Below are 14,437 nucleotides of genomic sequence, written 5' to 3' on the forward strand. Positions count from 1 at the left end.
CAATTTGGAAACACCTTCTGCACTAAAATGCAAAAAATAAATAAAGACAGCTACAGAAAACGTGTTATTGCCTCCTGTACCAACAAAACATTAGCTGAATTTGGGGGTAGGGAAATGTTCAGTGTCTCTCTCTTCGCTGCTAGCGACATAGCAGCTTGTTATGATTTCCTATGTCAAGTGCAAATGCTATCATTGTTTGCCCCTTGTCTCTCACCGTTTCAGCAATGGTCCAAGACTAAGTTAACTATACACAACAAGCTGTCCATCATGAAAGACTACCCGCGCAAACACTTTGGCCCTCCCCTCTCCTGAAACACAAACATTGTACTGAGGCAGCACACACTAAAAAAAAGGAGGAAAGTGAAAATCACTACGAAAATATTTGCAACAGTGTCCGGGCTAATTTGCAATATTCCTATCACAAACACCTCACTGAGCTGCAGGGAGGTAGCTGGCAGAGTTCCACTGCTTTGTGGCTACACCTAACATGTGAAGAATTAGATTTAGATTTTCCCGCAACATTTTCAGCTTTCAGAAGCCACTTCTGAGAAATAACTAGGTGCTTCCTGTTCAACCAGATAAGGATCAGGTGTGTGTGGTAGTGAAAAGTATTTATTTCTCAATGAACAATGATGCAAATGTAATAGACATACGTTCTATTCATCCTGCTTCCCAAAAAGTCTGCATACTTTTAGCTACCTTGATACCATTCACATCAGGTATACTAGATAATGGAGAGGAAAGGTATTTATGCGCACTTAGTTCTTTGGTAAAGAAGTTTACCTCAGTGGCCGCAATGTAAGTCTGTCTACAACTTTAAGATATGCTGTCTCAATAGGAGATAATAGTACAGCAAAAACCTTTCAAATCACAAATAATACAGCTATTACACAACATCCCATTAACATTCAAATGTTTACATTTGAGGATTCACAGTGGAGAGCCAGGCTTCGATAAAGTGCCAAGTAGTCTGGGAAACAAAGCTTCTGAGCTCCAAACAGCAACATCCACAGCCGGTCAACCCTATGCTAACTTGATCAGCGTACCAACTTTCTCAAATCATATTTATGCGTCTCCTACAGAGTACCATGGTGAAATAGGTACTCTCGCAAGTTAAATTTTATTAGCCCAGCTGGACACTCCATTTGGAAATGCCTTGTGCTTCTGTCTTTACATCAATCGCCACAGTGACTATGTATTTCCACTGTGACTTAAGATTTGCTTAGCTAACAATTATCTGATTGAATCTGAGAGATCTGCTTGAAACTGCAGTCTTTCCAACTTCTATTTAATCAGTCTGCTTGCAATTAAAATGCCCAAGTCATCTCAGGATGGTTAAACAACTTTCTCCTCTTGCAAAGCCTTCTAACGACAAGTTCTATTCACCACATTTCTAAGTACCACGCTACACTTTCAAACTCTTGTCTAGATATGAGCATCTCTTTGCAATAGAACCAGGAACATCCTTGTATTCCAGAACATGATGTAAAGAGATTTTGTGTCAGAGCTATCCATCCTACACTGTCCCCATTCCAGCTAAACTGATGCAGTTACACTGGGACTGACTCCAGGGTTAAATTCCTTGAATGATCTTCCTTGGGATGATGTGTTCATCTCAAGGCTTCTCCCCTCCGTTCAGAAACACTATCCCTGAGAGATCAAAATACTTCTAAACATTTTCCCATCTGTGAGTGACCACATGAAAAGCCTTGAATGCTGCAGGACCAAAGTAGTGCCCTGCAGTCCAACCCGTCATGAGTGGTGTACCCATGTGCCTACTCGTCTGGAGCAACTGAAACAAATACTTCCTTATTGCAGCTCATAGAATAAGCTGTTTTCTTTCTTTGTTTTCCCTTTTTCTTCCTTCCTTTCTTCCTTCCTTCCTTCCTTTCTTATCAACATCACAATCTTTCAAGCATTAATCTTGAATGTCAAGAGTTAAATAAAAACCAGCAAACCCACAAGAAATGCAATGGCAGCAAAATGAAGAGTCCTTAGAAAAAAAAAGAACCCAACCTGTAAGGAACTGTCACTGGGGGGAATACCTCCTTCTCCTTGCTCCATTGCGAAAGAATGATTTACACTTCTCCAGGCTGAGTTTACCATCAAAGAGGATCTTATACCACAAATATGCTACAAAAGGAGGAGTGGTTGAGTAAGCGGCCAGAGGCAGCCAGCATCTATTGCTGACAGAGTCTGCAGCAGTGAGGATTGTTTCTTACAGGGTTGAGAGTTAGGTTGGATGAATTCAACTTACAGAAGTGAACAAGAAAGAATTATAGCCGCAGAATCCATGCCTGCAAATCATCTTTTTTTTTTGGCTACACAATGCTTATCTTTGAAGAATAAATCAAGGCTGCTTATGTGTTATTGACTATTTATACAAGCAGTAAGAAACTGCTATGATAGATACAAAATTAATGAAGATACAATGAGAACTCAAGATCATAATCCAGAGACCCAGGCCAAAAGGGTCTGAACTCCATGGTTTTCTGCCAGAGCAAGAAATAATACAGGAGAATTGTGAAATGCAATTTGCCTCGTGCAGGAACTATAACTTATTTAACTTATTTAGCAAAGTTAGTAAGAACAAAAAGCAACTAAAAAAAAAAATCCATAAGAAACAACCAGGCATGAAACTCATAGCAGTTGTTATCTCCAGAAGCATCTTATCGCAGTACATCACTTGGAAATCTGATAGAACGAGGAAAAGATACCACTGTAGTCAGGAGGAGGGGGAAGAATTCCTTCACAGGCCTTACAGAGACTGTTACCTGCAAATAGCTTTACGGTCAGAATGAAGACTTAACTACTACGCTGTATTCTATTAAAGCAAGTAATTTTGCCAGTCAAGCATGGATGCTATTACCAACAACACAAAGACTAGGAGAGGAAAACAGAGTGCAGATGAGGTGAAGCACAAATAACAGAATACGACCGTCTCTGATCAAGATGAATTAAAGGTCTGAATTGACAGAGATTTGACAAATATAAGATGCTGCTGTGACTGTACAATAGGATTCCCCACCGAAGTTAGAAATCCTTCTTTCTTTGGAAGCTTAAATGACTTCAAGCCCACTTTTCCCCAACGTGAAAGGAGAACAAAATATCACAGAAGCGAGTTCCTCCAAAAAGTGAGGTTCTAAGCATTCATTGTCACTGAAACCATGGTCAGAAGACAGAAGAAAAATGTAAATCATTACAAAGCAATTAGGAAGTTTCATTCTAGTAATGGTCTGTAAGAAAACAAGAGTGTTGATGGGGACCTGCTGGCTTATTGAAAGCTATTTATGAAAATTCTCATCTACCACAATGTAGAGGAAGCAGGCAGATTAGAAACCTTTATGGAAGAAAATGATATGGGAAACAGTGCCCTCAGAGAGCATAAGGAGAGAGGAAACAAAGGCCAGCTACAGTTAGCCATCCTTCTACTCCAGGCAATGCTGTTACTTTCACACAGCTATTTTTTTTTAAAGCTGGCTGTATGATATGCTTCAGTGTTTGTGTTTCTTTTCCAGGCTCTTATTCCTCTCTTCCTACAGGTACCCTGAGCACACTGAGTTTTCCCCGGTCTTTGTAATAGTGGCCAAATAACAGCCTCATTTCTTTACAAGCTTGGCACAGAGCTGGCTTTGATCTGATGTAAAATGAATGCACAGAGAGCATTAACGAAGATGCCACGAAGGCTGAAACCATGAGACAGAGCAAAACTACAAAAGGGGAGGGAAAAAAACAGGTGTGTCTGACTAAGATGCTATTCTTAGAGCAGATATGATGAGTACCACACAATGAAAATTCTGCTGCCAAAACGTAGTGGGTATAAATTCTGGCTTATTAACCCTGGTGGCAGGTGCTAGGCCAACAGGGTGCCCTTCCCAGCTGAACCCAGATCTCTTTTCTCCAAGCAAAAATGGCACGTTTGGTATCAATGTACACACACAGGACATGGATACAATCACTGCATAATTTTTGTCTTCCTTTCCTGTTCACAGCAGCCAGACTGCTTCTACAAGCTATTCCTATTTGAAATTAAATCAGTTTTACAACAAAAATGGATCCCAATGCCTGAATACAACAATTTCTGATAACTAAAATGCAGTCAGAGTTTTCAGAGTTACTTCAATTTTTCTGCTATGCACTAACCGACAATTCAGTATTATAATTTATTCCAGCAAGCATGGGTAGGTGCATCAGGCACAGTATTGCTAGCTAGTGAAGGGAAACAGTTGTCTGTGTTAGCTAAAAGGGCCAATTGCACCCAGGGTGGTACATCAGGCCCAGCACTGCCACCAGGAGAAGGAAGATTGCCTACTGCTCTGCACTGGTGAAGCCTCACTGAGAGCGCTGCATGGAGGTTTGGAAACAACAACACAAGAAGGACATTAAACTAATAGAGACCGCCAGTGACAGCTGGGCTGGGAGTGGGGAACCATCAACCCTCCTGGAACACAACTGCTGCCATCTCATCAAAGGGACTCCAGACACAGGATGAATAGGAGACTAGAGCCCCTGCCGATCCCTGTGACCAAGAGGAAGCTATTCTCTCAGGCAAGCAAAATGGCATGGGATGCTATCCCAGGAAAGGGGAGCACAGTACTCCTACTCCCACTCCTACCCTTCCTATTCCTTCAAAACTACGGCAACTTCCAGACCATGAGCATCTCACCCTTAAAACAACTGTTTTTTGTCACTGCGGGGCACAATTAAATCACATTGCCATGGTGTCACAAGCCACCTTCTGATCTGAACCCTATTAATAAGAGGACTCTGTGGCTGGAGCATCAGTCACTGAGCGGTTGAGGACTCTGAGGTTAAAATTACTTGGACAAAGGAGAACTACTTCCAGAGTGTTTGCCTGTCCTAGTGTGGCACACATTGAGGAGGTTCTTCAAATGGGGGAGGATGTTTCCTCCTCCTCCCATCAAGAAGTGGCACCTTCTGGGAGGAGCAGAGATGTGAAGCCCATGGACACTGACCTCCCAAGAGTGACATACTGCTCACAGAGGTGGATCCACCTCCAGATGAACAGCAGCAGAGGGAAATGAATTCATTTCCATCAGCACTGAGCAGGCACCAAAGCACCATGCATTCCAAGAGGTAGCAACCCACACACCTCTCCACCTTCTCCTGAACAGCTCTTTCTCTTCCAATGGTGAATATCCTACAATTTTATTATAAGCTGGAGAACTCCAACTCCAGGGTCACCCCACAAGCTCACAAGGAACATCTATTTCCTAGCAATAATAATATTCAATAATACAAGCTGATGAACACAGGAGTTAATTTAAAAAAAGATGACCCCAAAAGACAGTTCTCCATCACCATATTAAAGGTTTCCTTTCTCTCACTGTTTATAAACATACAGGCTATCAAAGCTACCAGATGCCGTTACGACAAGGTATATTTGCTGAGAGGCATAGATCAAAACAGACTCACTTGGAACTGGAAGGAAAAAAAGATAAAAGCATCAACCAAACAATTCCCTACCCCCATCTTCCCTCCCCACACAAGTAATCACTGGCTGTAGGCTAATGAATTATCATTAGATACTAAATTATTACTTAGTTACATGAAGGGAGCCCACTATCTAATGTTATCTATAAAAGCTACCTGAATGTATTATCAATGAAGTTTCTCCTGTTTCAGCTGTGGTAGAATTGGGGTTATTTCTGCAGCTGCACAAATCTGTGGCCACGTGGAACAAAGTTATGCAAACTTTAGAGAGCAAGAAGGTTCCTCCAGGGAGATGTATAGTAGCCTACTGTCCTAGGTAGGCTAGTCTACTAGTTGGCAGCTACATCGGTATATAGTCAATGCAATTATTGTCAAGAAAGAATTTACAAGCTGGTCTAGAATCACTGAATTTCACTACCAATACTTTAAAAAGCTAGTAAATTTTTCTCCTATGTAAGCAGTGATAATCTCCAACTCAGACCTGAGAGCATTCTACCTCAATAACAGAGTTTTCATGCAGCTTGTTTTGGAAGAGTTAGACTTACTCTACCACCAGACACCCTCCCCCCCCTTACAAAAAACTGTACTGACTTCCTTTATCATTGATGTTTTGAGTCTGCAAGTCATAAGTGCAAGACAATTTAAATGATCAAAGGGTAGCAAGCTTTAAAGCAAGATTTTAATCTGAAGGGAAAATCAAACAAAAGCCCTTACAAATGGCATTTCAGGCTATATTTTCAATTGATCTGCCCTTGGGGCCATTTCTGAGCAAAAGGGAGTGCTGCTCATTGCTTTGTATGTCTTTAGGGAAAAAGACTGTGAATAATTGGTTCTAGTTCCTGCAAAACAGTAATGAATCTGGGGAAGAAAATACAATGGGATTCCTACACAGATCACTCCATGAGATGCAGTTTGGTATTTATGTTTAAAAGCATAAGATTTTGAGTACTTATTTCAGCATCCAGTCAATGAAAGTTATTCTCTATGGTGCAGAAAAGATGCATACTTTCAAGAGCATTGTTTCTGCAGAGCAATTAAAGAAAAAAAAGGAGTAAAATTGCAAGGTTTTAGAGGTATCAGATTTACAAACTGCAGAATTACCATTCAAAACAAGGAACATTATTTTCCCTGAAGCTAAATTCCCATCAGTCACAAGACTGCAGCAGTTGCAGACACGATTTATGACATCCTCCAAATGACCTCTCAAAGCTAAAGACTGATTAAGAGTAAGACATGGAAGGTAGCTCCTATCTGCCTGGATCACATGCTGCACAGTCACAGCACAGCGAGCATTTGCTACTGAGCTAACAAAACTGCTCCTTCACTTACTGCTGTGTGCAGCACTGCACTGCCATTGTGTAACACCAGAAGCACAATGACATACAGTAGAATATATCAAGTCCTCTTCTAACGTGATCTGAATCACTCCTTTCTTCACGTGCAGCTGTTCTTTGCAGCACTGGTTCACAGGTGTATCTATAATTTTCTGGGACATGAACTGTCACTTGACATGAGCAGCACTGTCAGTACCAAAGTGAAACAACAGCAGTATCTGAGATGAGGAGTAGTTTGTAAAGAAAAGAAACAACTTGAGCTATTCAGAGCATGAATGATCCCCATTTTCCCCACTCCTTTCAGAAACGGGCTTTTCTATAGTTGTCAAAAGCTTTACTGTATTTATTCAGTGCCGCATTGAAAATATTCCCACGGCATGTATATGCATTTATATAAAGGCAACTTTAATGTACTGAGAAAAAATAGTCATCTCACTCTCGAGAACTTAAGTATGAGGTGACATTATGTGGCCAAGAATGATTTGTGAGAACTCCATCACAGGAAGCACTGTCTAGGTTTACACCTGGCTCAAAGGCAAATGTGCACAGAATCACCCAACAAATAGCCTTCTCCCTAAAGGTTCATTAAAAATAGTAGCATTCAAGACAGATTGGAGAGAAGCATAAAGATGAATGGATGCGATGTCTGATGTCCTGAAGTTGCACATTCCTCTGTAATAGGATGCAAGTCCGTTGACTTGAATTCATTGCAGTCAAGAAAATTTATTGTAATCTGCTAAACATTTCCAAACTGCACTACTTTACAAAACTATGCTTCCTTTCCTCTTACACGAAGAGTAAGCTAGTGAGCAATGTTGATATTTAAACCAGCACCACCAAGCCTCCAAGATTGTATCTTAGCGAGATAAATGGGGTAGTCTGCAGTTCTGAGAACTGCTGTTCCAGATAGTTGAGGCACTTCCCTCTCAGTTACACTGTGTTCCAGTTTGGGAGCTTTCTTCACAACCACGGTTAAAAATACGCACTTTACCTTTCTTTCCTAGTAGCAAAGAGTTAACAGTTTTTGGGTCTGGAGGAAAGACTGGAGGCTGCAGCTCTGAAAATGCTCCAATTCCATACCATCAAAGACTGACCCAGTTTACCCACTGAGGCTGAAATGGGGTCACAGAAGCAGGTCCCACCTCCTTTAGGAGGTAGATCCACACTCTCACTTGAGTGTGACCTTACTTACTTCATAGCTAATCCAAGGTCTACAAAGAAGAAAAACAGTGGAAGTTTCCTCCTTGCTGAAAAGGTGAACAATTCCTAAACAGAGGAAGTACAACGTCATCAATATACTTTGATCAAGACCTTCAAAAACAAGTTTCCTTGTCAAAACTGCAACACTTGCAGGACAATTATGAGGTCTGAGCTGACGTTATTATACCCATTCACAGGATAACAGCTGTGTTTGAGATTAAAGTTTTATTTTACGATAGCAACGATCTTCTACTGTCATTACACAACAAGAAATCTTGAAATTCAACAGATGTTTAATGGTCCTAATTATTTTAAAGAAATGCATTAGCAAACAGTTTTAAAGCATTAGGGGAACTGAATGAGCCTCCTACATAATCAGGAGGGTTTTCATGGGTACGCATGATCAGAACAGAAGTAAATGTCACTATTTTAACTGCAGACACAGTCTAAGTGTCTGTTCGTGTCCCGTGACACCACTGTGCAGGGTGTGCTCTTTGCCTGTCGCAACGCACCCTCAAGGACAGTGTGTGGAATCACCCAGGACAAAGTAAGAAGCGAGAAACTCTTGGCCAAGGATATTTCTCAACTCCAAAATGAAAGAATTGAAAAGTTCTACAGAAAATTTTTAATCTCAGAATGAAGGAACTGCTTTGCCTTGGTATTATTTTGTACCGCTTTGCTGAAAGTCTAGTCCTATTAAAGGATGAGGACAGAGAGGATGGCTTAAGCTTTTCCAGGCAGACTGGCACCATGCCCTTTCACAAGGTCTTCTAGGGTATGGTCTCATACCCTGAGAATCCTGGCAGGGACATGAACTTGAAGTTGGTAATTCTTATTCTTAATTCTTATTTCCTTCAGACTGATGTTTTCGGAGCATCAGGAGAGAGAGCTGCTGGCTAAAACACCCTCTTTTTTTTTTTTCCAGTACAGATGCAACCAAGTCATTGCAGAGGCAGAACAACCAGAATCACAGATCTCAATAGTTTAAATGCTGGGTTAAGATGCAATCTTTCTCTTCTCTTCTACTGAGCAATATCAGCTGAGTAAGTTCTGATAAAAGTCGATTTTGAAACAGCCACAAATCTAAAAATAATACAACCTCTGATAGAAAAAGTCTAAATTACCAAAGAATATTTGAAAAAATACTTGTATGCAGTTCTTAGGATGATTTCTGCCAGTCTCTCATTGATCATAATGCATATGCTATAGTTGTCATGTAGACATTGATAACTCCTGTAACAAGATCGTTGCTCTGGCAGTTGCCAATTCAGGATTCTGAAACAGACTCACGTGCAGGCCTCAAACAGTACTATCGCTCCTCTTTTAAACTGTTTTACAAATAACCGTATTTATACCCTTCATGAGAAAGCCCTGCTTCGCCCCCTTGCTAACCTAAACAAACAATTGCAAAGCAGTTACCTTGGGTCATGGAAAATCCTCCAGCAGCTCGTGCGCTGGATATCTTAACAATCTCTCTAAAATCAGACTAGTGCAAGTTTTTCTCCTAAACGAAAACCTCGGTTAATACAGCGGCTGCTAATCAGAGCCACTACCATATTTGAATTAAACTCAGAGCAACGAGAGTGAAAGCAGCGCTGATGCCAAAGCAGCTCTACCCTGAGCACACGGCTCTAAGGAGGCCCGTTGAGAAAGTTTCCAGTAGAACAACGTTCCGATGCAAAGCGCTGACTCGATGAAACCCAAAATATTCCACAGGAATGTGCTAATTCAATGAAAACTTTTGAGAGAGGAGAGGCCGGCTGGCCGAGCAGCCAAGGAGGCAGGGAGCTGACTGGCTCTCCCAGCTCCCGGGGTCACTGGCTTCCCCAGCTGGCAGGCTGCCAGTCTGCTAGTCCCTGCTGGCAGAGAGGCCCTTTAATAATAATAAAGTCTTACAAAGTGTCCTGAGAACCAAACAAAGGCATTTCAAAAAGACAAACAGAATTACTTCAGACAGAACCAGCTGCAAGGTTTCTTCAAAAGGATTCAGCGGCGTTAGTTGCAGAATGGCTAAAACTAGTTGGTCTTAAGCCGCCAGCAGCCCTCTCGCTTGGGTCTTCTCATTTTTATTTTAAATATCCTCCAATGAAAAAACGTACCCATACTGTAAATACACAAAGCTATACTTGCATTTCAAAACATACACTTCACCAGGTAAGTCTTAATCATCTGCCTCACAGCAGCTGGAATGCAAACTGACCCAACAGCGCAGAAGGTCAAGGCAAGTTGGTTCTGAAGCACTGTGAGCAACTCAAGCAAACAGCTGTACCAGGCCAACAGGGCTCTCTGTGAGCAGCATCTCTGGGAGAGTTGCCTCTAAGTGGGTCCTGCACATCACTCAACACTGCAGACAAGAAAGAGAAGACATGCCTGGAGAAGTTGAACAGGCATGCTACATACAATGTTAGCAGTTGTTTTCAACAAACACCCAACACACACTCTCAAAGCAAACAAACTCAACTAAAGGAACAGGTCATCTAGCAAGTAATCCACTTCCTCCATAAAAGTGGCTTTTAGCAACCTGTGGCTATCCAGTGCACAGGACTTATTTGGGCTTAGGCTTGCATTAAAAAGAAAGAATGCCTGTCTCAAATTCACACAAGATGCACAATTTGCTCCCTGACCTTTCCTAGGAAGAACAACTCATCTTCATACATTTACAGTACGAGGAACTGTAACAAGTACAGAATTAGATACACACACAGTTCAATGTAACTGCTCACTTTTTAAAACATCTCCCAACCCCCAAAAGCCAAAGGCTTCCTTCAGCTACTTTCAATACAAGATAAAGAGAGAAAAGCAAATAAAAGAAATAGGTATTTCTCCTTCTAGATAGAAGTAGGAAACCATCAGCAACCAATGTAAACAAATGATATGCCTACATAGATCTATTTGAGTATATCCAGCAAAGGGCCCGTGAGAAAGTAAAGCATAAAGAGACTAAAATTCCCTTTGGGAAAGAGATCAAAAGCCAGTACAACACTTTTTCTTCTTGCAAGCAAAATTCAAGATGCCCTTCCTGTAGCTTAAGGTGAAAGACATATCCATCACTGATCTCCTTATCCTGGCAAACAGCAAAAACAGAGGAAAAATGAAATCATTTAGATATTCATATACAATTCTAGACCTGTAATCACAGCAACATTTAGCCAAGTTATTGATCTGCTAGTTATTTTTCTAACGTTAGTCTCTTCAAATGGATCACAACTATGCCCCAAATTACTGAGTGATACCTAACTCTGAAGCCATATCCTCCATTTCTTTACATTGCAGTAAAGTAAGTAACCAACTTAATACTACAAGATTCAGTCTGCAGGTCCAGGAGCTAACCAACTGCAATTCTAAGGATCGATGCACACTTCTATTAAGAGTTTATGAGATTGAAACCATAATTCCAGTTAAGTATCTCCCTCAAACCTATGTATGTAATTTAGTAGTTTTAGTACCTCATACTGTACTGTCCACAACTGATATTGTCATGTTGAAGATTATTGACAGAGTGGTGTCAGGTGCCCCTCAGAAGCTTTTATTTCTGCTCATTTATGGACATGAGCTTTTCTTTTTCTTTGACTGAGGAGACTACACAAAGATAACAAGATGGCCTTGAAGAGCTCCAATTAATTGTGGGCTAGCTGGGAGAAACAATGCTGGAAAGAAAAATAACATGCTGAATATGGCACCACTGTGGTACAATGGAACACAACCAACAGTACCAAGAGGTTGTTATGCAATTGCTGTTTCTTTGGACAAAAACGTTCACCGGATGACTGTGCTTGCATGTACATGTAGGAAGCAGCAGGAGCAAAGGATTTCAGTCTGTCAACTTGTAATTTGTGCAGATCTCATGAGTTGGATTATAGCCAGAGCTTGCTCTCTGCCAGCAGCCTGCCTCCTCCTGCTCCATCCAAACTGACCCCAAGTGCATTATCCCTCCCTGACTGAGCTGACTAGCCTGCTTCTCCCTTATGTTCAACATTTCTCTGTACACAGCTCTCTTAAAAACCTACTTTGGAAACTGTCCGGTCCAAATTTAAATGAAAATAACAACCTCCACCACCAGATCAAAAAGAAACAAAATTCTCTGCTAAATGAAGCCAACCTCCTCAAATATATGTTGCAACAACAGGATAAATAAAATAAATAAATCTATATTTACTTTACCTGAGTACTGCACTTTGACATGGATTTCACAATTATATGACTTCAAATCATTTTTGCAGTTAATGTTTTGTTCAAGTGTCCCTGATGCTTTATTGCTATCCAGACAAAAAATAAGATGGGCTGAACCATCAACCTGCTGAACCTTCAAGAGTTACTCCAAGATGAAGTACAATGTAAGATATCATAAAAGCAAAGGAACAGGGAAGTCAATGAGTCCATAGCACTGTAGGTTATTTATACACCAACTTTTTTTAGAAAGGATCTCTAAAGGCCTCTTAGTCTAAGTTGTTCAGAGCCTTGCTCAGTTACATTCTGGCCAGCTCCAGGGACAGAGGTTACACAAAACTCTCAGGGCATCTGTTCCCATGTTGGTCCATCCTCATTATGAGAACCTTCAACCTCAGACTCAATCTAAGTTATCCTGGCAGCAGCTTGTGTCCACTACCTCTCAACTTCTTGCTGTATACCTCTGTGATGAGCCTAACTCCCTTCTTTCTAATCATATCTGCTTTCACAAATTCCACACCTGATGACTGATAAGCAGTAAGCTAATCCAGGAGGCAACACAAGGTTTCCTGATGGTAAGGCAGCTTTGTCAAAGCAGGTACTAGTTATACAGGAAGTTTTTCTCATTCCAAGTTTTCTTAAACCTTTATGAGAATCTACCAAAGTTCTGAGTGTCAACTCAAGCAACAGTGTTCACAGATAGAAAGGTTTGACCCTCAACAGCTGCAGGATTTGTTTGTCTTGCATCATAGGCTGCTCATTAGGAGAGCTAAGTGCTATGCAAAAAAAAAAAAAGAGCTACCACAGTTGATTCATTTGACATCTGCAAAAGCCTTACTAAACTCTATTACAAAAATTGAAGGTGGGACCTATCTACCAATCCTTACGAAGTACCCACATACATCCAACAGAAAGTGAAACTTTGTTAGCTCCTTCAAGTCACTTTCTTGACTTAGTAATAGCATGGAGTGCTTCATACAACAATTCTTTACAACATTCCCAAAAGGAGACTTGATTGATATATTTAACCACTATATGCCATTAGATGAGAGGTCATTTAAGCTATACATATTCAAATAGACACTAAATGGACATTGATCAATATCTGACTTTATGATCAAAAATAAAATGAAACACGCCCAAATAAGAATAATTGTATATTTGTAATACAAGTCAGCAGTATAAATCATTAGTATAAATTAGTCTACAATACCACAAAAAAGACTACATTCAAAAGAATTATCTGGAAAAAATTAACTACAGATAACAGCACACCATTTCTGAGTTGATTGTATCAGTTACTTGAGCGTCTTACTAAATAAAAAGATACTTTCACTAAGGTTTAGATAAAGAAATAACGATCAGCTTACTTCTTTCTTACCATTGTAGGTTATCCTTGGCTTTGTCAAACACATCACGAGATGTAAATCCATTTCATCAGAAGATACAAATTTTGAACATACAGGGCACTTGAATCCTATGAAAAAACATAAAGTGAGTTGAGTATCCTTGGCCATGTTGCAAGTGTTTACATTCACGCCAAAATTAATAAATAAATACCCTGCACATATTCAAAGCCAAAAATAAAAAAATAAAAATCAAAAATAATTGTCAGCTTTTCATCTTTAACCTGACATTTCTTACATGAGTGTAAGCCCCTTGATTTTGAAAGGCATCAAAACAGACTGCTGCTTTGACAAACAAATCTGTTGCCAGCTGTTAACAAGTTACCACTTCTGGAAGGTAAAGCTTCACAATAATTCTAAGAGCAGTTTAAGATGGAAGAGAGTAACAATCCTACTAAAGCAGAAATTGGATACATAAGGAGCATTTAACCACTAAAGTGTGTAACCTGCTTTATCGGGTGTGGGGGGGTTGGACTAGAAGAGCTCTGAATCAACAGTTTCACTTTTACCAGGAACAGCATAGAAATTTAATAAAGGATCTCTGTTTTACATCCCACCCTTTACCAGTCTGGGGCACAGGGAAAACATTCACTCAGAGGTGTCACCTCATCTACCGAATCACCAGTATTTCCTGTAGCACTGAATTTGACTCCTCCCATCCCAGCCCATTATGACCTGGTTTAGCATGTGAGGTCACAGCCCGAGGCAGCGCAAGATAAAGACTAATTAAGACAGTCTGGATTGTGATGCAACTACATGAAGTATTAAGTAGTTTTGTCATAGACTATTAATTTATGTCCTTACCAAAGACAGTAATCTGCCAGTTAAGGAATAAGATTGGCTAGCCAAGTTTTATGTTAATAATAATTAAAAAAA

At 40.4% G+C, this 14,437-nt stretch overlaps 1 protein-coding gene across 1 annotated transcript in view; it reads right to left on the minus strand.

Moving 5' to 3' along the window:
- Positions 1-14,437, minus strand: part of ZNRF2 (zinc and ring finger 2) — a 54,742-nt gene that overhangs the window by 12,323 nt on the left and 27,982 nt on the right. Inside the window, exon 2 of the mRNA XM_072329844.1 lies at positions 13,537-13,632. Within this exon, the coding sequence (XP_072185945.1) occupies positions 13,537-13,632 (96 nt within the window). The remainder of the gene's footprint in view (positions 1-13,536; positions 13,633-14,437) is intronic.

This window comes from Excalfactoria chinensis, chromosome 2, assembly GCF_039878825.1.
Source record: "Excalfactoria chinensis isolate bCotChi1 chromosome 2, bCotChi1.hap2, whole genome shotgun sequence".
Taxonomy (NCBI): Eukaryota; Metazoa; Chordata; class Aves; order Galliformes; family Phasianidae; genus Excalfactoria; species Excalfactoria chinensis.